Source organism: Dama dama, chromosome X (genome assembly GCF_033118175.1).
Source record: "Dama dama isolate Ldn47 chromosome X, ASM3311817v1, whole genome shotgun sequence".
Lineage (NCBI taxonomy): Eukaryota > Metazoa > Chordata > Mammalia > Artiodactyla > Cervidae > Dama > Dama dama.
In genome coordinates, this window is record NC_083714.1 from 116,605,619 (window position 1) to 116,632,496 (window position 26,878).

At 40.2% G+C, this 26,878-nt stretch overlaps 1 protein-coding gene across 1 annotated transcript; it reads left to right on the forward strand.

Moving 5' to 3' along the window:
- The first annotated feature begins 1,558 nt into the window (after window positions 1-1,558).
- On the forward strand, window positions 1,559-2,485 carry LOC133052841 (melanoma-associated antigen 10-like). Its single transcript, XM_061137674.1, has one exon. The coding sequence runs from the start codon at window positions 1,559-1,561 to the stop codon at window positions 2,483-2,485; it is 927 nt and encodes a 308-aa protein (XP_060993657.1).
- The last annotated feature ends 24,393 nt before the right edge of the window (window positions 2,486-26,878 follow it).

Below are 26,878 nucleotides of genomic sequence, written 5' to 3' on the forward strand. Positions count from 1 at the left end.
GGACATTAAGTGAGAATAGACACGTGGGGGTGGGGTCTCACGTAGCCCCGCCCATTCTGTCTGCTCAGGGATATGCCACATGTGCGTGGCCGGAAGTCACGCCCCCTAACTTCCCCTCTGGAAGTGAGAGCGGTGCGACACCATCTGAGGATAGAGGTCAAAATTCAAGAGAGACAAATTACGGTTCTGCAAAGAGTCCAGGTAAAGATTCTGAACAGGGACTGAGGAGCTGTCCACCCAGAGGGAAGGGCCCCCCACAAAGCCCTGCCCCTACCCCCAGCCTGGAGAGCTCTGGAATAACTGTCCAAATGAGGCACCCACTCATTTGTTCTGGGGGTGGGTGTGGGGAGGGTGGTCTCAGCGAAAAGCGGACTTTGCTCTAGGGCGGAGTCCTAGGCCTGCAAGGGGTGTAGGTGAGGACATGTGATTAAGAACTGAAGGTATCGCCCATCTCAGAAAAGAGAAACAGCCACACCCTGGCTGTCAGCGTTGGAAAGTCTTACGGAGGGAGATAGAAGTGGTGCCCCTGAGTCCTCTTTGGGAGCCTCAAGCTTGTAGAAACCTGCCCATAGGTCAGCAGAGGGAAGATTCCCGGGCTCTGTAGGTGTCCCGGTGAGACTCTTCATTGAGAAATTATGGGACCACTCATCCAAAAATGGCCAGGATCCATATGAGCACAGTCCCTGCTCTCACCCCTAGGAAACCCCAGAATACCTTTTAGACTGAGATGCCCTTTGACTTTCACTCTTAGTGATATAGGGAGGTGAGGCGTGTCCCAAGGGAGTCTGACCTCAGGAAAACAGAGGGGAAGTGACCGAGGGCCTTCTAGGGATCAAGGTGAGCGCCCTCAGTGAGAACTGAGGGAACTACCCACCCCAGAATAGACGGCGTCCTCCCCCCGACCCCCACCCCGGTTGTTACACCTGGGCAGCTGTCAATAAATCTATTACACTCAGGCATCCTCAGACTTCCTACTTAGGGTTCTCAGGAAATTAACTGCCCTACTCTGAGGAGGGGGGATGGGTGGCCTTAGTTCAGCAGGAGGAAATGTTCCAATCAATGCATTGAGTCAAGGTGAAGACCCTTAATGAAGGCTGAGCAGATAACACACCTTTGAACACAAGGGACCCCATGTGCCTCAACCTTGCCCTGCTTTTAGTCTGAGTGGGCCAGCTGAATCCTGAGGAATCTTTCCATTCCTCCGTCAGGTTATTATGGAACAGGTGGTGTAGGACAGAAGTCCTGTGAGGCCCCTACAGCACTGTCCTTGGGGAAGACGCATGGAGGTAGCCTCCATGAGAACTGTGATGGCAAAGTTTACCAGCTGAGACCAGTCACACCCCTCCCCTCTCCCTTAAACTGTGGGCCCTCTTAGCCCACTCTCTTGATGACACTCCTGTCATCTGCCACCTATGACTGATAATAAGGAGAGTCCATACTTCCTACATGAGCAATACTTTTAGGCCCACAGGGAGACCCAGGGCCTGGCAGGTGCACGGGTAACACAAGCTGAGAATGAGGCTTCCTCTTTCTCCTCCTCTTCTCTGCTCCCCGCCCCATGGAGGACGTTTCTATTTCTGGGACACCCAGTTCTCCCCAGTGTTCTCAGAGTGCCTCCTTCTCTTTCACTGTCACCACAGGCACCTCATTAAACAGATCAACTGAGGGTTCCAGCAGCCAAGAAGAGATGGAAAAATCAGATGGGGGTTCCAGTAGCCAAGAAGAGATGGAACAATCAAGCACTTTGCAATCCCTGCCAGACCTTGAGAACTTGCACATAGACCTTCTAGATGAAAAGGTGGAATTGCTAATCAGTTTCCTGCTGCAAAAGTATCAAATGAGAGAGCCGGTCACAAAGGCAGACATGATTGGTAATGTTGTCAAAGAGTACAAGGATGACTTCGTTGAGATTCTCAGGAGTGCCTCTGAGCGCATGGAGCTGGTCTTTGGCCTTGATGTGAAGGAAGTGGATCCCATCAGTCATAGCTATACCCTTGCTAACAAGTTGGATCTCACCTACAATGGAATGCTGAGTGATCAACAGGGCATGCCCAAGACTGGCCTCCTGATAATTATCTTGGGAGTGATCTTCATGGAGGGGAACTGCGCCACTGAGGAGGAAGTTTGGAAAGTGCTGAATATGATGGATATATATTCTGGGAGGAAGCATTTCATCTTTGGGGAACCTGGGAGGCTCATCACCAGTGATTTGGTGAAGGAAAAGTATCTGGAGTACCAGCAGGTGCCCACTAGTGATCCCCCTCGCTATGAATTCCTGTGGGGTCCAAGAGCCCATGCTGAAGTCAACAAGATGAAATTGCTGGAGTTTTTGGCTAAGATCCATGGAACCAACCCCAAGAGCTTCCCGTCTCAGTATGAGGAGGCTCTGAGAGATGAAGAAGAGCGAGCCCGAGCCAGAATTGAAGCTACGGCCGGCACAAGTGCCATGGCCAGTGCAAGTTCTGATTTCTCCCACCCTTACTGAAGACTGAGGCAGACTCTGCACTTGTTCTTAAAAAGGGATGTCAATGTTTGAAACAGTGGAAGGCTGGAGTGGGATTAGGGGGAAAAAGTATATAACATCTGTGTATTCTTATATTTCACTGTGTTGGAAATTTACCTCTTTTTGGCATTTTTCAATTTTTTTTTTCTTTTAACAAGAGGATTTATTAGCATAAGAATGTAAGTTTATGAATGACATTGTTTACACATCTGTTACTGTTCCTCAGATTTAAGAGTAAGAGATTTGTTGTTCTGTAATAAATGGAAATCAGGAATTTCCTTGAAAATTTCTAAGAATGCAGCAGTAAGATAGTTGGAGTCAATAAATAGCAATAAAAAGTAAAAAATGGTCAGTTCCTGGCTTGTTTTTTACCTGTTAATGTGTTCTACAAAAAAATTAAATACATATATTTGGATTTGCTTAGCTCATTCAAGGTGTAGAAGGAACATTAACTCCAAACATTAATTGGGCAGCTACTCTTCAGAAGGCACCACACTAGTCCTGAGGACATTAGGATAAGTAAGACCCAATCCCCATCCATAGTATTTTAGCATATAGGAGCAGCAGTTACATAAAGATGATGGTGGGTATCCTCTAAGACCTAAAGGACAAGGAAAAATGAGTGAGAAGATGGAGGATCCATATGACAGAAATCAAATTTAAATGCCCTGAGATGAGGCATATTGGGGCCTTGAGAAACCATAAGTCTTTAAGTGGAAGGTTCAGTGAAGCTGAGTGGTGGGCAAGGTGAGGCATGGAAGTGGTGAGCAGGAGCCAGACCCTCCAGTGTATCTGAGTCTGAAGCTAATAACCTGAAAGTTATTGCACTGAACATAGTATTATGCTAAGCCAAAGAAATCTGTATTTTGGGCAGGAATGGAACTTGTTCTGTGCTCTTGTCACAGCGCACCTGAACACAGTACACAAACTAGTTGTTTTATGTACGCTGTCGTCAAGGAGTTTCTGAGAAACAGAGTGATATTCCTTTAAAGTGCCACCAGCTACTGGGCTGGCGCTGTTTTTGCTGCTTTTACAGAGCCAGAACCGACTCCATTCAAAGGACATTTTAATGAGATTATCTTGAGTGTAATTTATCAACCTCTGTGTGAGATCTTTTGCCTTTTCATACTGTTTATGGGGTTCAAGACTCTGACGCTGGGAAAGATTGAAGGCAGGAGGAGAAGGGGACAACAGAGGATGAAATGGTTGGATGGCATCACCGACTCAATGGACATGAGTTAGAGCAAACTCCAGGAAGATATTGAAGGACAGGGAAGCCCGGCATGCTGCAGTCCATGGGGTCGCAGAGTTGGACACAACTGACTAAGTGAACAACAGAAATGTGAGACCTAGATTTCTGGTAGGGGCAAAATAAATGAAAATAAGGGTGGTTTGGGTAGAAGGGCAGCTGAGTGGGAATAGAAGGAGTGCTCCTCTCCACAATTCTAGGGGCCTTGAGGTGCATTCAGTTTAACAAAACTCCAAAACAGAAATAATACATGCTCTAAAGGAGAAAACTAATTTAGGTTTTCTTGCTAATAACCATTTTTAACTGACTTGGTATACCATGTCCTAGAGTGTTACATTTTCTCTAACATCTTCTCAATAAATAAATCCCAATAAAGAGGGTGTTGGGGTCTCAGGTCAAGATAATAGTAGTAACTGTTAATCATTAAAGACCCAATGTACTAAAGACAGTACATTAGTTGTTTTACATTCAGCACATGGATTTCAACAGTCCTACAACACAGGGCTTATCAGTCCCATTTCACAGATGAAGAAACTAAGGCTCACAGAGCTTGGTAATATGCCCAAGTTCGTATGGCAGAGTTGTATGTGGCAGAATTGGGACAAGACCCCTGACTGGAGAGTGTCTGTTGCCCACCTGAGGCCCACACCTCCCAGCTGCAGACCTTTTGTTTCTTAATTCCTCTGGACACTGAGTCCTGCTCCCAGTGGAATAGATAGCCCAGAATCATCTGCCCTCTTCCTGATGAAATATTCCAACTCCCTGTAATCATCTCTTGACGGATCCTCATCATGGGATCCCTCTAAGAGCAACGGTCTTTACTCTGTAGAGTTCGCATCGGACAGTGAATTTTAGAAATGTGATAGTCCTCCATCGGCATCTTTATCACACTCAAGGCATTTTCCAAATACACTGGTTAGTAGAATATGACTGGGTACAGAACCTACTGGTTTCCAGCATGTAACTCTGAAGTTAGAAAGGGGTTTTTGAAATCAGCCTTATGACTCAGATGGTAAAGAATCTGCCTGTAAAGCAGGAGACCCAAATTTAATCCCTGGCTCATGAAGATCCCCTGGAGAAGGGAGTGACTACCCACTCCAGTATTCTCACCTGGAGAATTCCATCGATAGAGGAGCCTGGCAGGATACACGACTGAGCAACAAATACTTGATATCTGAATTAGGATTTTACTAGTGTCTTCTTTGAAACTGGACATATGTATCTATATGGGAGAATACTTATGTGGTCAAAATCAAATCCTCTTCCACAAATAGTAGATAAGGAAACATCATGGAAATCACTGTAGAAGCAACATATAGAGAAGCTGAATTCCTACAAATTCTGCAGTACTTCTAGAAGGTGGAAAATGGTTCCTTGGAAGTCATGCTAGCTTTGATTTTAAAAGAAAGAAAAATAATTCACCATCCTTCTACTGCCTTTTATCTGTGAACACAGCTCAGAAGAAAATGCTAGTTTTCAGGGTGTCTAATGGCACCTGTACATTTTCATTTCACAGATGAAAATGTTCCATTATTTTCAGTCAGGTGACATGTAGGAGGGGCTCCCAAGTTAAGATATTGAACATGCACCAAAAAGAAAGGAGAAAATGCTCAGGCTACTCAGATGATAGAGGTTCTTTCAAAGAGCAATGTAGAGAGGTACTACTGAGTAAAGAAGGGTGAGCCTTTCCTACTGATATTTTTCAGGCTCCTTTTGAAAATGAAATGGCATCCTGTATTGGAAAGTACCTACCACATCTTAGGTTCTTGAAAAAGCTGGTTAATTGCAAGATGAATTTGCACTTCTCAGAAACTTCTCCAAGAAACAAGGAGGGTTGCTGTCATAACGAATTATATAATAGTTGCTCTGTATTGAACACAGATTATCTAACAGTTTGTGGGAGAGACTGCAAATGTTCACCCATATCCTGGCTTCCTCTACTTCCTACATTCCTGGAAATACTACACTGCAAAGTACATGCAAAGCTAGAAAGGATTCTGTGAGTAGCCCTTGCCACTGAAATAGAAGCTAAAGTAATGATATTTGTCAGTTCCAGGCTAAGACACATGAGAACCAGTTTGACACTTGCATGCTTTTTTGTCTATTTGGCAGCAAACATGGAGAACCTGTCTTGAGATGGTGAACGTACAAGAGTTGGAAGCCTGGAACTCTACTTCAATTGACAGCAGGGAGTCCCTGCCAACCCCATCCACTTTATGTGCAGTGTAAATGCTTCTTGTATTAAGCCATTCACGTTTCAGATTAAGAGAATTTTATCTCACTGAATCACAGCTACTAGTTCTGCTATTGTCTGTTAGTTGCTCAATCGTGTTTGACCCTTTTCGACCCCATGGACTGTAGCCCGCCAGGCTCCTCTCTCCATGAGATTTTTCAGGCAAGAATACTGGAATGGATAGTCATTCCCTTCTCCAGAGGATCTTCCTGACCCTGGGATCGAACCTGGGTCTCCTGCATTGCAGATAGATTGCTTACCATCTGAACCACCAGGGTAGCACAGTTCTGTTGTCAGACTTATTTAAATATTCCAATTACTAAGGTAACACTACAAAGAGCTTTCTTGCAAAGAAAAAACATTCTAACAAGACAAATAAATCACAATTCCACTCTTTAGAATATTTCTCAAAAATTCAGCCCTTCTCCAGAGTTAACCACTATGAACAATCTGATGTGCTAAAGCTGATTCTAGGCTTTTTCACATATAAATGTATTTAATAAATATACATGGTGATTTTTTTAATACATGGGTAGTGATGTATATATTCTTCTCCCACTTGCCTCTGTCAATTAATAAATGATCAACTAATAAAATGAAGGACCCTTCCATAGCAGGACATATGTATCTACTTCACTTTTGTAACTTCTGCCTAGACTTGCCATGAATGTGTGCCCTAACTTAACCATTATTCCACTGATAGACACATAGTTGCTTCCCACTTTATGCTATGACCAATAGAACTGAAATAAGCATTTTGGAACATGAATTCTTTGGAAAACATGCACTTTTTTAAAGAAATAGCTGTGTGTCACCATATTTAAGTAGAAAGTGTTATTGTTTTCAATTTTTATAAAATTGCTAAAATTTCATTCTAAAAATGCCATACCAATTCATGTTCTCACCAATTATCTATGTGAATGCATTCTCACAGACATTATGTTGTGCCATTTGTCATAGTTATTTTAATTTATATATCCTGTTTCCTAATTAGGTTGAGCAGAAATTTAACATAGCCCGGCCAAAGTCCCTATGTATTCAATCAAGCGCTTAATGTAGGTGTTACAGTGACACTACTGATGATAGTTAAATTTATGGTTTCAATTGTATGTGCCAGCTTGGCTGGGCCATGGTGTTCAGATACATGGTCAAACCTTATTCTGAATGTTTCTATGAGTGTATGCTTTAGAGTAACATGTAAATTGATGGATTTTGAGCAAAGCATACTGCCATCCACAATGTGTATGGCCAGCAACCAATCAGCTTGAAAAAAACAAACAAAAAAAATGACTTCCCCTGAGCAAGAGGGAAATCTGCCAGCAGACAGTTTTTGGACTGGAACTGACATATCAGCTCTTTCCTTGGTATTGGTACACCTTGAATATTTAAACTTCCTACCTTTCATAATCACAAGAACCATTTCTTAAAAGTCTCTTTTTCTTCTTTCCATTCCCTTCCCTTCCCCTCTCTTCTCTGTCTCTGGTCTTTCCATCTATCTATCTATAATCTCCCAGTGGTTCTGCTTTTCTGGAGAACTAGTCAATTATAACTTTATAGATGTAATTTAAACCCCTAATTAATTGACTTTAAGAGAAATTATCCTGGATAATCTGAGTGGGCCTGATTCAGTCAGTTGAAAGACCATAAAAGCAGGGCTGCAGGGATCCATGACTGATTAAACTTTTGAAATCAATCAGGGTAAACCTACTATATTAACCAACTAAAGAAGAAAAATCACATAATCCTAACAATTGATAAAGGAAAAGCATTTGAAAAAATTCAACACCCATCATGATAAAAACTGTCAGAAAAAAACAGGATTAAACTTCTTCAAGTCGATAGCTTCTACCAAAAATAAATAAATAAATAAATAAATAAATAATCTACAGCTAACATTATACTAAACAGTGAAAGAATGCTTTTGCCCTAACACTGAGAACAAGGTAGGGATGTCTGCTCTCACTATTCTTGTTCAACATAATGCTGGAAATACTACCCAATGAATAAGGAAAGAAAGGGCAATAAAAGGCTGACAGACCAGAAAGAAGAAATAAAACCATCGCTGTTGGCAGATGACATGATTTTCTACATACAAAATCCCAGGGAATCTACCAAAAAAAAAGTAAAATACTTCCTTGGGCCGAGAAGTGTGTTCAGCAAAGTCACAAGACAGAAGGTAAACATATATAAAACAACTGCATTTGTGGATACCACTATTACAAATTTAATGCTATTTGCAATCACTTAGAAAATGAGAAAAAACATCAGATACTTAGATGTACCTTTACAAAAACATGTACAGGACTTGAATGGTTATAACTCATGAGGCTAAAATTCTAAAAGAAATCAAGGAAGATCTAAATAAATGGAGAGACATAAAATATCCAAGAAATAGAAGACTCAACATAGTAAAGATGACAACTCTTCACCAACTGAAATACTTATTGTAATTCCTATAAAAATCCAACCAAGTTTATTGTAAAAGTTACACAGCAAGATAAAGGAACTATAGTAGCTAAAACAATTTTGATAAAGAAGAATAACATGGGAGGAATCTGTTAATCAGAATTTAAGACATTATATAGCCACAGTAATCAAGGATGTGTGGTATTGGCAGAAGGATAGACTAACAGATCAACAGAAGAGAATAGAGAACCAAGAAATAAACTGACCTAAGGAAATGCCCAACTTATTTTTCTCAACTGCAAAAGCACTTCAATGTAGGAAATACAGCCTTTTCAACAAACAGTGCTGGAGCATGTGGACATTCATAGGCAAAAAAAAAAAAAGTAACCTTGACTTAAGCCTAACATTATACACATAAACACATTTTATAACATAAAATTAACTGAAAATACATCACAGACTTAAATTTGAAACTTAAAATGATACAACATTTAGGGGGAAATAAAAGAAGAAGCATTTTGGATATAGGGTTAGACTGACAGTGTTGACCTATAAAGCACAATCATAGAAGTAAAAATTCATAAATTGGCTCATACCAAAATTAAAATATTCTGTCCTGTAAAAGGCTCTTTTGAGAAGATGAAAACACAATCTATACACTATAAGAAAATATTTGCAAACCATATTATCCGAGAAAGAACTAACATCTTGACTACATAACAACTCTCCAAATGCAACAAGAGAGAAACAATGCAATAAGAAAATGGGCCAAAGGCAGTAGCAGACATTTTACTGAAGAGGACGTGCAGATGTCAAGTAAGATGCCAAGGAGATGCAGATCTTTGAAAAGATGTTCAAAGTCAGTAGCCATCAGAGAAAGGCAAATTCCAACCACAATGAGCTATCACTACACAACTATTGGAATGACTAAAATAGAGTGACCAAATGCTGGTGAGGACGCAGAGAAACTGGATCACTCATATGTTGGTAGTGGGGAAGTAAACGGTATGGCTGCTTTCAGAAAGAATTTGGCAGTTTATTATAAAACTAAATATACTAATACAAATACCATACAACCTCACAATTATACTCTTGAGCACTTACTCCTGGGAAATGGAAATGTATTTTCACACAAAAATCATGTATAATTATTTATAGGAGATTTAGTCATGATAACCAAAGACTAGAAAAACCCCAGCTGTCCTTCAACGGATGAAAGTTTAAACCAACTATGGTATATCCTTTCTACTGAACACTACTAAGCAATACACGGGCTTCCCTGGTGGTTCAAAGAGTAAAGAATCCGTTTGCAATGCAGGAGACCTGGGTTCGATCCCTGGGTTGGGAAGATCCCCTGTGGGAGAGCATGGCAACCATCTCCAGTATTCTTGCTTGGAGAATTCCCATGGACAGACGAGCCTGTCGAGCTGCAGTCCATGGGGTCACAAAGAGTCAGACACGACTGAGCGCAAGCAATAAATAGGAATGAACTATTGATACATGCAACAACCCAAATGAATATCCAAAGAATTATGCTGAGTATGATTCCATTTATATTAATTTTTCAAATGATAAAGTTACAGAGATGGAAAGCATATTAATAGTGGTCGGACATTAAGAAGGGAATGTGGGTGGCAGGGGGTTGGTTGCGGATATAAAAAGAACAACATGAGGCATCTTGATGGTGATGATAAAGTTCTGCTCCTTGACTGTATCGGTGTCAATATCCTGGTGTGTTATTATGGGTTTGCAAGACGCTTCTCTTCAGGGGAACTGGGTAAAGGGTATATGGCATCACTCTATTATTTCTACTTCTCTGGTTAAATACCAACTTCTGCCTTGAAGAAAAACACTTCATCAACAAAGCAAAAGGAAATAAGAAGGAGCTGAGAACTGCTGCGAGGAAAGCCTCTCATCTTACACTCACCCTTATGTTCCCTGCTGGAACATAAGCTAATTATAGTCTGATAGAGAGTGATAGTGGCATGGAACAGGAGACCAGTGTTAGCTTAACTCGAGCTGTCTGTGTGAGGATGGGGAGGAGGAGACAGAGTTGAGAGTTTGAGGTAGTCAGTGAATGTTGAAACAGTGTGAGGAGGGGCTACCTATAATGAGAACTTTGCCTGACTAAATTGAAGCTATTCCTCCTAACTTACACTGGAGAATAGAGACTAGAGGAAATTGGAAATAGAGGAGGAGGGAGAGTTGGTGGCAATTTGAGTGAGAAGCAGAGATGAGGAAGGGTGTGATGGCTGAGGTCAGTGTGGGCCACTTAAGGTTCTGCGGACTGTCCAGGTAGAGATGTGCAGCAGAAAATGTGGGCCTGGCTATCTGGGGAGGGGCCCAGGCTGCAGATTCATTTTGGCTGCATTTAGTAGAGGTCATTTAAGGCCACAAATTTAGATAAAATCAAGTGCTGTGAACATAGTAGCTCACATGCTATAGTCTGTCATCCTCTCTTCCAAAAACACAGTTGGAAATCCAAATTACATAGCTTATTAAACATCAAAAGCTCAAGAAATCCAGGAAGAACTTCAAAGGGGAAAGTACCCAGAAATCCACCAATCAGAGAAACTTTTCCTATGTTTCCTTAAGCTTACTTTTCTAAGCATATATCTATGCCTTTGTATATACCTGTGTATTTGTGCCTTATATATAAAGTTAAATGAGGAGGGCATGGCAACCCACCCCAGTATTCTTGCCTGGAGAATCCCATGGACAGAGGAGCCTGGCGGGCTACAGTCCATGGGATCGCAGAGTTGGACACAACTTAAGTGACTTAGCAACAGCAGCATATAGAGTTAAATACCCCAATTGCTCAATTTCACCTCTTCTATCTTGGGTCCCCTTTAAGACTCTACTCTTGATTGGGTCCCCTTTAAGACTTTACTCTTGATAACCCTTGTCCAAGTCTGACCTTGCCCACCAGTCCCCAGACACCTACTTATCTGCTGTCATGACTGTTTCAGTCTGCTAGTAGCTCTCCAGTAACTCAAGTTTCTCTCCACATACAGAACAGGGTGTTGAAGTCAGCTTTGAGCACGGGTCTCTGAAGGTTGACACTCCATGATGAATGTTCAATCTAACTGCCAGACAGTGGACATGAGCATTTTTGACATGAGACCACTTATTCCGGCTGAAGCTTTCTCCAGAAATCCAATTCATGCACATAAGGAAGGCTGAGCAGTCTGGGTCAAGTGGGGCTGCAAGCCAGCAGCCCTTTCTTCCCCTTGGGACTGTGGACCCTAATGCCCACAGAAATCTCGTGTGCCCCCTGAACAATACTGTAGAAGCTTGGTGCTAGAAGACCCTGCTTTAGTCGTGGACTTCATCTTGGGCTGTCAGCTATTCTGAATACACAGGACATATCCTCTATGTGATTACGTCCTGTATTCTACATTGACTTTGTCAGGACACCCTAAATGTCCTATATTCTATTTTTTCCAATAAGCTACAAAAATTCAGCAGTTAGAGATGTTTTTCAACCATAGTCATTGGTGATTAAATCACTTTAGGCAACACTAGCTGAAAAGCATACCTCCGGTTTGGCTGAACGAAGAGCAAAAGGGGTAGTGGGAGGTATTTAGAATTAAAGAAAGGAAGTTTCCCCCCTCATCCTTCCTCCTGGGGGAAGGGATAAAGTTAGGGAGTTTGGGATGACATATACACACTGCTATATTTAAAATGGATAACCAACCAGGACCTACTATACAGCACAGGGAACTCTGCTCAATGTTATGTGGCAGCCTGGATGGGAAGGGAGTTTGGGGGAGAATGGATACACGTATATGTATGCCTTAGTCCCTTTGCTATTCACCTGAAACTATCACAGCATTGTTTGTTAATCGACTATACCCCAATACAAAATAAAAAGTTTAAAAAAAAAGAAAGAAAGGAAATTTTCACGAAAGAAAAACCCTGTGTTTTGGCGAAAGTCCCAAGTTGTGAACAGGCAACCACCATTCATTAGAATCAGCCCATAAATACAGCCTCTCTCTAGTAATCGGTTTCTGAAAGACAGCAAATCAATGACAGAGCTAGGCTTCGGAAAATCAGCCAATCACCCTTCTAATCAGTGGATCTTTAGCAGCCTTACTCTAGTGACAACAAAATCACCCCTGAAAGTCTGTCCGTCCTTCAACACTTTTACTTCTGCATGATCACCCATCCTTGAATCCCTAAGCTAATCAAAACCTTACATAGGATGGACCCTGGCTTTGTTCTGGAAGACTGAGCCTCTTAGGGACACTTTTCCCTTTAGGCAAACAGGAAGTTTAATTTTTTGCATTAAATACCGAGTTCAGTCTATTTATACTTCCTATGTTCACAACCCTGTCAACCATTCAACCATTGTTTACTTTTGAGTGACAGGTACATCAACTAACTTTGCCTTGAGATTTTCAAATTCAGCCTTTACAAATCTTGCATTGTTTGCATTAATTTATTTTTGTGTGTTTGAACCTTGAAATGCACAGACACAAGTGTAAAAGTTGTGATGAGTTTTATGAACAAAGCACCTTTATTAAATGAGAAACAAGTCCTTTCAAAGATACCCTTGACCATTCAATATAGAAAATGGTGGAAAGTCGGTTACAGACCAACAAATACAGAGAGAATGGATACACGTATATGTATGCCTTAGTCTTTCACCTAAAACGATCACAGCATTGTTTGTTAATCGACTATACCCCAATACAAAATAAAAAGTTTTTAAAACTCTCAGCTCTCTCAGCATGAGAGCTGTATGATTCTTTAAACAGTGTCAAAGAGTAAAACAAAGAATACTTTTACTGATTAAGAGAAATTCACATGAAGAAGAATAGTCACAGTGGAAGTTGGATGACTTTCTACAATATATATGGCAGGTATCAATCTTTCAGCTCAAATGACTGAATGTGCTACCACCAGAAATATTTCCTGATTTCAAAATTGCAACAAGTTTTGAATGCCAGGGTGAAATCATAAAAAATGTAAGAGCTCCATTTACTATTACAAAGATGATCAAAGATCAAAATGGTAAGTCTAAATCATCCACGCTAAAATATCTAAACCTTTTTACAGCATGGCTGCAGATGCATGTGACGACAATGCAGGAAATGTTTTTCCCTGGCTTGTGCGATAGTTTTCTTTTGAAAAAGGCTTGCTATTCTGAGTTCAATTCTTCCAGATGTAATTTCGGAAACAGATGATTTTTACAGACACTATTTTTGAGTTTGTAGTGAATGAGAAAAATGTACTGTTTTTTGTAGAGATAATATGAATTTTGGTGGATACTTACTTGTGCTCATGCTCATGCTCAGTTGCTAAGATGCTTCTGACTCTTTTGCAGCTCCGTGGACTGCAACCTCTGTCCATGGGATTTCCCAGGCAAGAATACTGGAGTGGGTTGCCATTTCCTCCTCCAGGGGATCTTCCTGACCCAGGGATGGAACCCATGTCTCATGCTTTGGCAGGCAGATTCTTTACTGCTGAGCCACGAGGGAAGCCCCATATACTTGTATACAGGTGCAAACAAGGTTTATTCAAAATGGAAGCAGAACATGAATGAGTCTATGAAAAGTGTTGACTGTAATTCTCATATTCTACATCATTTTACTCAAATAGTATGATATTCTCTCTTTTGACACTGAAATAATTGTTCTCTTATTTCAGCATTTATACAATTTGAACTTGGGAATTCCCTGGGGGTCCAGTGGTTAGGACTCTGTGCTTTCACTGCAAGGGGGGCAGGTTCGATCCCTAGTTACCTGGTCAGGGAACTAAGATCCCACAAGCTGTAAGGCACACCCAAAATAAATAAATAAACTGAATGTAATGATTAAGTCATTTTAGTGCTTTTACTAGCAACCAGTATTCTTCTTTCTCATTCAAAAATCCACTGGCCCTCTTTGATAAGTAGAATTGAAGGCTCTTCGAGTTGTTTTTTCTTTCTTTTTTTTTTTAAACACGGATTTCAAACTTTAATTATGAAAAGAAAAGATTCTTTTTTCTATTGAAGGAAGCCTATTGATTTCTTGCTCCCAATTTCATTTGCAAAAGGATTTTACAAAGTGAAAGAAGAGCAGAGTTACTGAAGGACTCTATTGCTTAAAGGAACTTGTTGAATATGTTAATATAACTGATGAAAAAGTTTATCCCTTTAAGTGTCAAGGACTTTCATAAAAGGGACAATATTACCTACTAAGGGGAAAGAAATTCTGACTTGAAGTGGATAATTATGGCACTTGCCATGAGCATCTTTCAAAATGGATTTCATTGCTTAAAGAACCTGATTCTTTTACATGGATATTACTACATACTGTTCCAGCATGGGAACAAGTGAAATCAACATATGAAGCACTAAAGAAAAAGGGGATTAAAAATGATAACAATGTTCTGTTCTGTCAGTGGACAACAACAACAAAAATTTGTGGATCAATAGGTACAATACAATTTGAAAGAATAGAAAAACAAGTTCTATTATGCCTATATCAAATTTGAAGAAAAAGTCTCAAAATGGTGAACTTTATGCCAGTACGTGTTCAGTATGTGAACTAAAAATGCTGCCTGCCATGTCAGTAAACAAAGGATATTGCAGCCATCAGCCACTACAGCTGCCCACAACGGCGAGCCCTGAGGGAACGCAGGATGAAAACAGTGGGCCTGTCATCAGATCATCAGACATACTGCAGCTACCACAACCTCCACCACAGTGCACCCTGGGGGGACTCAGGATGAGAAAACACAGGATACCAGCCCTAGATAGTGGAGATACATGTCAAAAGAATGATTTCAGTGAGACTAGACTCTTGTATGGGCTTCCCTGGTGGCTCAGAAGATAAAGAATCTGCCTGCAGTGTAGGAGACTGCAGTTTGATCCCTTGGTCGAGAAGATCTCCAGCAAAGGAAATGGCAACCCATTCCAGTATTCTTGCCTGGAGAATTCCATGGACAGAGGAGCCTGGTGGACTACAGTCCATGGAGTTGCAAAGAGTCAGACACGACTGACCGACTAACACTTTCAGACTCTTGTATCTTCTCATACACAGAAAAGAGCTAAATAATTTGAGATGTGTGGTTTTCTTTCATTAACAGTAATCTTTTGATGTTCCAACTCTCTGGTCTCTGTTGTAAACACTCCTATACATTTTGGCTCTCCTATTTGTCTCTTTGGAGCAGTCTCTCAGAGTTAATCTGAGATGCTGCATCCGGGCTTAAGTCTTCAGTTTTGCCTGCCATATAAAACATCACTCTCAACTCTTAGGCTTGTGTACTTTTATTCAGTCAATAAGTATCCTGGCTGATAATGCTAACACTGAACTTATACTCTTGTTAATGACTCTACAGTGGAAAAAACAATGAAATAAGTTGGCAGTTACCAGTGTAGAAACTATGCTATAAAAGAAATAGACTGTAACTGCAAAGAATTTTATAAGCAAATTTTGCAAAACAAGGAATTGTTAGAGGCAAATAATCAGAGAAATATAACTAAAGAAAGATCTATATCATTTACATGTTCTTCTTTTTTTTTTTCAGATGAACTGGCAATTTTTTTAAGTATCTTCCATGCAATGTTTTTCTTTTATCTCAATGTACATATATACACATAGGCAATTAAAAACTACTCAATTTTGAAAGAAAGAAGACACAAAAGGGTACATCCAGGGACTTCCCTGGTGGCCCAGTGGTTAAGGCTCCACACTTCCACTGCAGGGGGCACAGGTTCCATCCCTGGTCAGGGAAATAAGATTCCACATACAAAAAAGAAAAAAAAAAGGCAATCTAGTTCTATTCTGATTATATAACACTCAGGCTAAATTAAATAGTATATTCTTTATGGTTTCATATATATATGATAAAACCAAAAGGAAAAGCAAGGAAACAATTCAAGAGTCAGAAGATAACTAGTAGAAAGAGAAGGGGATATGGTAAGCAGTGAATTCACACGGGACATCTAATATGTTGGTGGTCTCTTTTCTTACACATATGAGTTTCACAATCTTTTCTATTTTTAAACATTATTTAAACTATGCATATCAATACATATTTTTAAAGTAATTATAGTTATCTCATAAACTTCAGTAAGTCTAAAAATGCAACTTTAGAAAATTATTCAACTTATTGTTCACCATAAAATACAAAACTTTGTAGACAGTATCTCAAAACTTGGCTAATTATCATCCAGAAACCACTCACTGAGGGACTTCCCAGGTGGTTCAGTGGCTGGGGTTCCATGCTCCCAATGCAGGGGGGTTCAAGTTTGATCCCTGGTCTGGGAATTAGATCCCACATGCCGCAACTAAGATCCAGCATGGTCAAATAAACAAATATTTTTAAAAAGGAAACTAGTGACTGATATGAAGCTATGGGATTAACAAAGAATGCTTTTACACTGAAATGTTCAATTCTAAAATAAAATCCTCAAGAGATAGCTAGCATTCCTAGACACATTACAATGTTCCTAGCTTTACCTCCATGGAGGTCTTGGTTTTCAGAAAATTATAATGAGCTATAACTCATTATTGCAATGTGCTAATCCAGCTAAGTACCATGTTGCTGCCATATTTCTCTTTTAGTTTCATCATCACATCTTTACTCCACAGAAATACATTTTACTTCAATGCCTATATCAAATCGATAACTGGAAGTGATATGACTAAAATGAAGAAAGCTATCCACAAGCAGTTGCTCAAGTAGCTAAAAATACATTTTCACAGCTGATGTGTTAATGGGGAAATTAACTCTGCCAGCAAAATGAAATAAGAAACACAATCCATTTTGAGAGGCAGCTGATCTCCATGTCACCCTTGTTGCACTGGGATCTCTAGCTGGGGCCCAGCCTGCCAGCTCTCCTGTTAGTTTCAGGCCCCCTGTCCGTCTCTGTACTGAGGGTGGAGGATTGGAGGAGCCTGCTGTGCTTCCAAGATACATCTTTCCTCCTACCCACCACAGAGGGCAAGAAGAGCCCTTTTCTGGAAGGGGAAACCCCGCTACTCCATATGTGAATGAACTAATTGTTTTCAGTACAAGCCCTCGGGAAGAAGGAAGCCTAAAAATAACCGACTTGTCATCTGGAAGATTTCTCAAAATGTTAAAGCGGTATTCTCAGTTTCAAGGCCACCATCTCCTCTGATCTCTCCTGAAGTTCACTAGGTCAGAGTGCTGGTGCCTGGAGAAGCCAGTTAGGGAGGAGGCATCGTGGGTGGGTGGGTGGGTGGGTGGGAGTCAGGAAATGGCAACAGGACTGCAGATAAACTGCACAAGAGGCTGAGCCATGACTGCCAGTTACAAGAGCTCTTTCTTCTTGGTCCTGAATTATCTTTTCTATTTTCATGGATCAAATAATGGCATCCTTGCAAAAATTCACTCCACCCATTGCTCTGTGATCACAGAGGAGCAGATGTATGGGGACTGGATCTCCATTCCTCTCTGAGGTGGAGCACATGGTCGCTTTCACAGAGTAAATGAAGAGAACATAACTGAATTCAGGAAGAGCCTCATAAATGAGCGCACCCTCCTCAGGAGCGTTGCCCAAGTGCAGATGGAGTGTAAATGGACTCCAGGGAGTCTGTAAATAATTCATTAGGCAGGAAATGAGAAAAATTGGCCATTCTGATATTAGAAACAGAGTGAGATTCTTTTCTTTTTTTTTTCCTTTATAAGAAAGCTTTTCAGGACAGACGAGATCAATCATCTAATCAAATGCCTTTTCTCCCTTTTGAAACGGTACAGTGCTAATGCATTTTCTCTTCTTCCTCTTCATAAATGTGAATTCTTCTTACACACATTTTATTGTTGGTAAAGAGAAGCTATCACTCTCGCTTCAGAGTGAGCAGGACACTCTCCGAGGCTCATTAGAAGAACGGCAGGGTCCTGCTCCTCCTTTAACCTGATCTACTGCAATTTAGTTCCACCTTCCAATATTCTGTGGTTCTGTAGGCTGATACTTCTAGGATAAGATTCTATTTCACTACAATAGAGGACAGATTTTTCAAAGGACCTGACCTATAAAATCCACACTTGAGCAGCACCAATCTTTTCAATTTATCTGACAGTTTTTCCAACCACCAAAATGTAGTTTTCCCCAAATTCTCTAAAATGAATTCTCTCTCTCTCACACACACACACCTGTAGATACTGTGTCACAGTAACATGTTTCAAATTTAACTTAATGCCTGGAAGAGAAAATTTAAATTGCTTAATAATAGGTTCTTATTCCTTTAGCTTGAAAGGAGAAAAAAGTAAGAAATTAAAGTGATAGAGAGAAGTATCAAGGTTGGGGAGACAGAGGTAGGGAGGGAAAGCGGAATTAGGAGAAAGTGACTTAAAAAAAAAGATGTCTGAGGAAGGGGTAGCATGAAATAGTTTTCCTCTTTGGCCTGAAGAATCTATCATAGTGTCTTGGATGAGAGATTTCTGAGGAGATGGGAGGCTGGGAAAGTTCTGATATGGTAGCCCAGCTACACTTAACCTAGATGCACATGGTTCACAAGAGCCTCCTAGAATTATATTACAATAAAAATGTAGTGGTGTTTGTCTTTAGATTTTGTGATTTTTACCATTTTCTTTGTGCTTTCTACACATTCCACAATGCAGAAACTATTCACATATTAAATACTTTTAAAATGATCATTCAGACTCTGGTATTATCATAGATCCAACTGTGTTTGGGTATAAGAGGACCTCCTCATTTAATGACTTACTCCTCAGAATTGTTAGCACCTTAAAAAATAACACACTGGAGCTTCCCTGGTGGCTGGCTCAGTGGTGAAGAATCCACCTGCCAATGTAGGAGACACGGGTTCAATCCTTGGTCCGGGAAAGACCCCACATGCTGCTGAGCAACTGAGCCTGTGCTCTAGAGCCTGGGGGCCAACTACTGAGCTCACATGCTGCAACTACTGAAGCCCGTGCGCCCTAGAGCCCATGCTCCACAAGAGAAGACACCGCAATGAGAAGCCTGTGCATCCCAACTAGAGAGTAGCCTCTGCTCTCTGAAACCAGAAAAAGCTCACATGCAGCAACAAAGACCCAGCGCAACCAATACAAATAAATAAATACAGTTAACAAAAAACAAACAAAAAAGTAACACACTGATTTCTTTATGATTATATAGATAATATTATTATGGAACTTAAATAAGCTAAAAGCATAAAAACAGGATTAAAAGATGTACCTATAACCTCATCACTTCATTACCCAGAGTTACTTCCTATTTTATGTATTTTAATCTTTTAGCTTCACAAATACTACTGCTGCTACTGATGATGATGATGATTATCATAACGGTTAAGGGCTTTCTTTGTGCCAGATCAGTTTGAACTCTTAGATGTATTAATTAATTTACCCTTCCCCCAACTCCTTGTGTAGACATATCATTATCATCATTTTGCAAGTGGGGAAATAGAAACTTTAAATGATTAGGTGACAGGGCTAAGGTCCCATAGTTAGAGAGACAGCCAGAGTTTAACCACTCTAAGCTGCCTCAATTGTGGATGTGTGTGTGCATGTGTGCTGGACATTTGACATACACATGTGATCAAAACACAACTTGAGGCATGTGGCTCACAGCTGTTTCAAAATCCAAGGGAGCATGGAGGAGAGACAAATTAGGAGTTTGGGATTAACACACAGACATGATTATGAATAAAATAGATAACCAACATGGACCTACTGTATAGCACAGGGAACAATATTCAATATTTGATAATAACTTATGGGAGAAAATAATCTGAAAAAGAATACATATATTCTCCAAGAATGTAAATCTATAAATTTCAGTGCTGCATATCTGAAACTTACATGATATTATAAATCAACTATACTTCAATAAAAACTTTAAAAAATAAAATAAAAACCCAATTAAGAGGGTGAGTGGGGGTAATCTTTCTTTGTCACTGGATGAATATTTTGTTTATTCATATATCAGTTGCTCCATCTCTTCAATTTGTTAATAGTTCTGCTATTAACATGAGTGTGTATCTCTTCAAGATCCTGCTATCAGTTTTTCTTGACATATATCCAAAAATGAAATTGCTGGATCACATTGCGATTTTATACTTTTTTGAGGAGCTGGCATACGGCTTTCCAAAGTTGCTATACCATTACATTCCCACCAACAGTGCACAAGGGTTCACATTCATCCACATTCTCCCCCAAACCTGTTATTTGCTGTTTATGTAGTTTTTAAACTTTGATAGTAGCCATTCTAAGGGGAATGAGGTGATATCTCATTGTAGTCAGTTTAATCTTTTGAGGGAGGCTCTCTCTCCTTCTGGCAGCTATCTGACACTCCCATTAATCCAAAAGTATTTATATGTGAACAGACAATGTCAACTATTTAAACTGTAATATCACTCGTAGAATGCAGATTTTAACATAATCAGCAGTGACTGCCACAAAGAGAGAACACACTCAAGTATTCAGAGGGAAAATTTTCAAACAAAAGGAGCATATTCAGAATCTCCTATCTATATACTTCCCACAGTCTTCAAGCAATCACCCACAACCTGATAGCCTAAATTCTCAAGCCATCTTTACATTCTAATTTCTTCCCATCCACATGAACAGGCAACTGCCATATTTAGTCATATTCCTTTAACATTTATTTCACGACCAGTCTCTTGTCTAAGTCTTGACTCTGACTTTCTCTAAACCAAAGCATAGCAAGCCTTGATCTTGAAGTCATTTTCCATTTCAGATAAATTGTGCTGGCTCAGAGCAATTCAGGAGCACTCCAGGGTTGGATATAAGTTTCTGACTAATCTTCAACATGTCTACCCAAAATTCAGTGGTAATAACATATGTGTCCTCAATTTTTAATGATCACCCCAAATGTATGGGTTCAGTTCAGTTCAGTTGCTCAGTCGTGTCCAACTCTTTGCCCATGGACTGTAGCACGCCAGGCTTCCCGTCCATCACCAAATCCCGGAGCTTACTCAAACTCATGTCCATCGAGTCGGTGACACCATCCAACCATCTCATCTTCTGTCTTCCCCTTCTCCTCCTGCTTTCAATCTTTCCCAGCATCAGGGTCTTTTAAAATGAGTCAGTTCTTCGTATCAGATGGCCAAACAGTGTGTTACTACTATTAGTTCTAATACCTAAAGTGCTGTCCCAGAAGAAAGAAATGAGCCAAAATTGAGGAATCAGGAGAATAGAACAGAAGTTTGGAAGGACAAAAAGCAATCAAGAATACATCTTGAAGGAATTAAGCAGAGGAAGGGAAAAGGAGCAGGGAAAAACTAAGCAATGAAGAACTAAAGCAAATGATGAAAGTGAAACGTTAATCGCTCAGTCAGGTCTGACTCTTTGCAACCCCATAGACTGTAGCCCACCAGGCTTCTCTGGCCAAGAATACTGGAGTGGTTGCCATTTAGTTCTCCAGGGGATCTTCCCAACCCAGGGATTGAACCTGGGTCTCCCACATTGTAGGCAGATTCTTTACCACCTGAGCCACTAAGGAAGCCTGAAGTAAATTATGCACAGCGTAAAAAAAAAATCTTTAGTCCTATATACTGCCCCTGTGAGCTTCACAGACTGATGGTGGGGCTGGAAAGGGGTGATTGGCTCTTCTGTGAGGTGCTTCTGCATCAGTGGTTTATCAGATATGCCCATCCAAAGGCTTCTGACGGGTATCTATAGGCCGTGCCTCCATGAGACATCGCAGAAGACCTCAGGAATCCAGAATGGCCTGAGCATCCCTTCACTAATGACTGAGGTCAGGAAGGTTGTGAAGAGGAGCAGAGATTAGAATGAATGTCTATGTTTAAAAAATAGTACAGAGGCACTTATTTACAAAATAGAAACAAACTCACAGACATAGAAAACAAACTTATGATTACCAAAGGGAAAGAGTAAAAGTGAAATTTGCTCAGTCATGTCTGATTCACTGCAACCCCAAAGACTATACAGTCCATGGAATTCTTCAGGGCAGAATATTGGAGTAGATAGCCATTCCCTTTTCCAGGGGCTCTTCTCAACCCAGGAATTAAAGCAAGGCTTCTCCTGCATTGCAGGCAGATTCTTTACCAGCTGAGCTATCAGTGGAAGAGGGGAAGGGATGAATTGGGAGTATAAGATTAAAAGATGTACACTATCATATATAAAACAGGTAAACAACAAGGATTTACTATATAGCACAGGGAACTATATTCATTATCTTGTAATAAACTATAATGGAAAAGAAGTGAAAAAATATAGGTACATACATATACACGTAGAATTGAATCACTTTTCTGAACACCTGAAACTAACACAATATTGCAAATCAAATATACTTCAATTTAAAGAAAGAAAAGAAAAGCAGGAAGCTGTCCAGATAGATTTTCTTAACAATGTATTTATGGAAAAGATTTCTGATGAATGTATCTATAAAGATCATTTCTTATTAAAATCAAACTTCTTCAGGAGCCTGTCAGGCTCCTCTGTCCATGGGATTCTCCAAGCAAGAATACTGGAGTGGGTTGCCATTCCCTTCTCCAGGGGATCTTTCCAACCCAGGGATCAAACACAGGTCTCCTGCATTGCCGGCAAATTTTTTACCATCTGTGCCACGAGAGAAGCCCAACTAGCATATAAAACAGTAAACCAGAGTAGAAGCCATCTCTTGTCTACAAAACTCAAAAGTAGGGCTTGGCAAACCCTTGGTACCTCAGATGCAAGGCTTTGAGGTGTATGATGATGAGATCTCAGTATGAAGATAATACGTTACCAGGCTTGGCCAAGATCTAATTAAGATTAGAAGTCAGATGTGACTTGAGCCTATGATTTGAGTGCTCTCAGTCAATGCAGCCAAGTGAAGCTGAGGTAAGACGGGGAATTGTTCAGTTGCTAAGTCATGTCTGACTCCTTGCGATTCCATGGACACCAGGCTTCCCTGTCCTTCACTATCTCCCAGAGTTTGCTCAAGCTCATGTTCATTGAATGGTGATGTCATCCCACCATCTCATCCTCTGTCACCCTATTCTGCTCTCAATCTTTCCCAGCATCAGGGTCATCAAACCAGTCAGTCCTAAAGGAAATCAACCCTGAATATTCATGGAAAGACTGATGCTAAAGGTGAAGCTCTAATAATTTGGCCACCTGACACGAACAGCCAACTCATTGGAAAAGACAGGGATGGATATTCACTATTAAATTGAGAAGCACATGGTGAATGGAATGATTATCGGTCAACACTCATTGGTAACCCAAATGAATACTAGCAATTTAATCACAATGCAAACTCTCAAATTTTTGGTACCATAAGAAATACACCCTTAAGGGAACTTCTCAATCTTTTTTTTTTCTCCCCACACTTATCTCACATTTTGTCTTAATGCATGTCAAGCTTGAGGATACCAAGTCCTTATCTTTGGAAAGAATTTGAATGGCTTTTTAGCCAAATGGGAAATTGGACCATCTGGTGTTATCTCTGCATGCAGTGTAAGTAAGTCTAAATACCATAAGAGGGACTGGCAAACTGCCCAGATAGCTCCACCAATTCTCCAGATTTCCTGAGTTTTTCCAAGAGCTTCAGTTCATCATGGGAATTTATTTTCAAGCAGAGTACTATTCCGATTTGCTTGAAAGAAGGAAAAAAAAAAATGAATGGATGAAAGACTATGACTTGAAGATGCAATATTTTATTATTATCATATATCTCATACTCATCTTTCAGCTTCCTAAAATTGTTCAAATTAACAACAGAGGGACCTCATGAGGATCAAAGCTTCTAGGAAAGTTTGAACACTATAACCTTGAATATATGTAGTATCCTCTTTTCTTATAATTTATTTTTCAAACTAAGGAGATTCCTTTTATAAAGTTGTCTCAATTTTATCAGGGGAGTTCCCCTTGGATGTTGTAGTATAGTAAAGAAAAACTGTCTCCTCTACTGTCTTATCTGATGAGTTCTTGAGGGTATAAAAACAACAGCCACAATCACAGCACAAAAGAAGTATAATGACTCCAGAAGGGGTGTCACCAATGGGACTGCTTTCACCAATTCACCTTGAGAGAAATTCTTGCATGGTGAGCCACGGGTAGTTTGTCCCTTTAGAGAAACAGGCTTTTTGGATTGACCAGGTTGGCTCTTGAGAGATGCTCTAAGCAGGAGCCTAAACAAAAGATCCACCCAAGGATTTGGGGACAGACCATCACTTCTTTGTTTTTTAGCTTTGCTGGATACCTAACACAAGGCTTGACACAGAGCAGTAATTCGAAGAATAAATAAACTATTTTCTTATCTGTTCCTACCTCACTCCTCACTCCACATTGTTTTACTTCTTTTGCCTAAACAACTCATTATGTTTCATTATATCATCATTTATTTTTATTAGTTTCTCCTGCCATATATGCTCCCAAATTTCCAGGATATCACGTCAATTCCTCTCCGCGTTTACTTTCATCTTTCCATTAGTGTTTGACACATTCATAGCACTGCTAGGTAATTTCACCCTGGCCAGGTCCCAAATATACTCCTTTCTGCATGTTTACTAAAGGCTATTCTTTCTCAACATTTAAAGTATCGAGAGCAACTTTATCTAGCTTCCTAATTCCTAGAGAAGATTTAATTCCTATTGTTTAAGTTACAGAAGGTCAGTTAAGATTTTCACAAAATTCACTTTTTATAATTATATAGCTTCTCGACTAAAGCTAAGAATATATATGATTGAGGCCACCTTTGAGATTCAGTGCCATTTATTGGAATTGATTCACAGAGTAGAACATGAAATTATAAATCAGGAAACATTAATGGTCAACAATCTATGTCAGGGCATCTTTAATATTTTTGATGTTATATTTCAGCCCAAATTCTGTACATGTGTTGAGAGTGATGTTTTATATTAATATGAATTGCATGCAGCAATCACAAATCAGACAAATTTCCTGTTGACAATTTCCTTAATCTCAGGGGAGGTAAATTCAGGCACTTTTTCAGAAATGGTTGTATCTGGCTATGTGTTGTAAATAACCAATATAAGGGAAGGATTATAACAACAGATATATGATACAGAATGACACGTTCTCTAAGTTATTTTGAGATACAGGCCTTTCAGTCAAACCTATCATTCCTTTAAGACTGAGTCATAAATTCAGACTTCTTGGTCAGTACCAAGTAAATACAGGTAATCTGGTGTGTTACCTATGTTTCTAGTATTTTCTAGAACTAATCAGTAATTTATCAGTAACATTCTTGCATTCATTTCTTTTCCGATAAAGGGGGCTACAGTATATATGTGTGTGTGTCCATGCTAAGTCGCTCAGTGGTGTCTGACTCTTCACAAACCTATGGACTGTAGTTCACCAGACTCCTCTGTCCATGGGATTCTCCAAACAATACTGGAGTCAGTTTCCATTTACTTCTCCGGGATCTTCCCCATTCAGGGATCCCTGGGTTTTATATGGTATCTTCTTCATTTTTTACCAGTTTAAACACATATGATGATAAGTAATTTATTAGTGATCTAATTAAATAAAGGTGGGTCAGGAATGTCCTCAAATGTTAATGTCCATGGATGCTAAGTCGCTTCAGTTATGTCCAACTCTTTGCAACCTCATGGACTGTAGCCCACCAGGCTTCTCTGTCCATGGAATTCTCCAGGCAAGAATACTGGAGTGGCTTGCCATTCCCTTCTCCAGGGGATCTTCCTGACCTGGGAATCAAACCTGTGTCTCTTGCATTTCCTGCCTATCACCAGTGCTACCTGGGAAGCCCATGGATGACTACTCACTGAATGTAGTACTTTTAGCTTTGGGGCAAGTGAAAACACAAAAGTTCAACTGCTGAATGAGAGAAGATGGGGAAAGGAGTTGGAAGGAGCCAGTGAGGAGCATTAAGAAAGAACATATATATGCTTGAGGAGGCCTATGGAATGTCCCTGGAGGAACCTCCACTTCCATCCCTCACATATGGCTCACAATGACCCAGACCGTATGACGTGTTTCTGTGTGCCGTGTTCCTTCCCTACCCACACATTGGAGTCTGCTTGGTTTTGGAACAATCATCTCACTCACTTGTGACCCTCTTATGGCTTCATTAGATCCTGGGAAAGAAGCACAAATTTTTTATTCTGGGAAAAGCAGGCCAGACAGTATTGCAAAGAGGTAGGGGGCGTTTCTCTGCCCTTCTAGGCCATCTTCCTCTGTAGTCTGCTGAGCACCCAGATTGTGAATTCCGGGAAGTAGATCAAGAACTTCATGTTATCACAAATCATGTATTTTGAATAGGGAGTCTACTCATTACTCAACCTGACAATCAATTTCAGTTTTATACCAATAAATAGTCTAAAGAAATGACCATCTGTTGCCAGCATTTTCTGAAATAGTCTATGCTCATTTTAGGTTTCCAGAAAAAGATAAGCAAGTTTTGTATCGACAAAACAAAATACTCTAAATGACTAGCTCCTTCCCAAATTCTGGTGTTACACACCCCGCCTCCGCTAAACACACAAAAACTATCAGTACTAGAAGCTGGGTATGCACATCAAGCATGTGAATGTGAGTGTGAGAGAGCCAGGCTACA

Bases quoted from the DNA above. Each gene is read 5' to 3' on its own strand.
- LOC133052841 (XM_061137674.1), top strand. From the start codon at position 1,559: ATGGAGGACGTTTCTATTTCTGGGACACCCAGTTCTCCCCAGTGTTCT.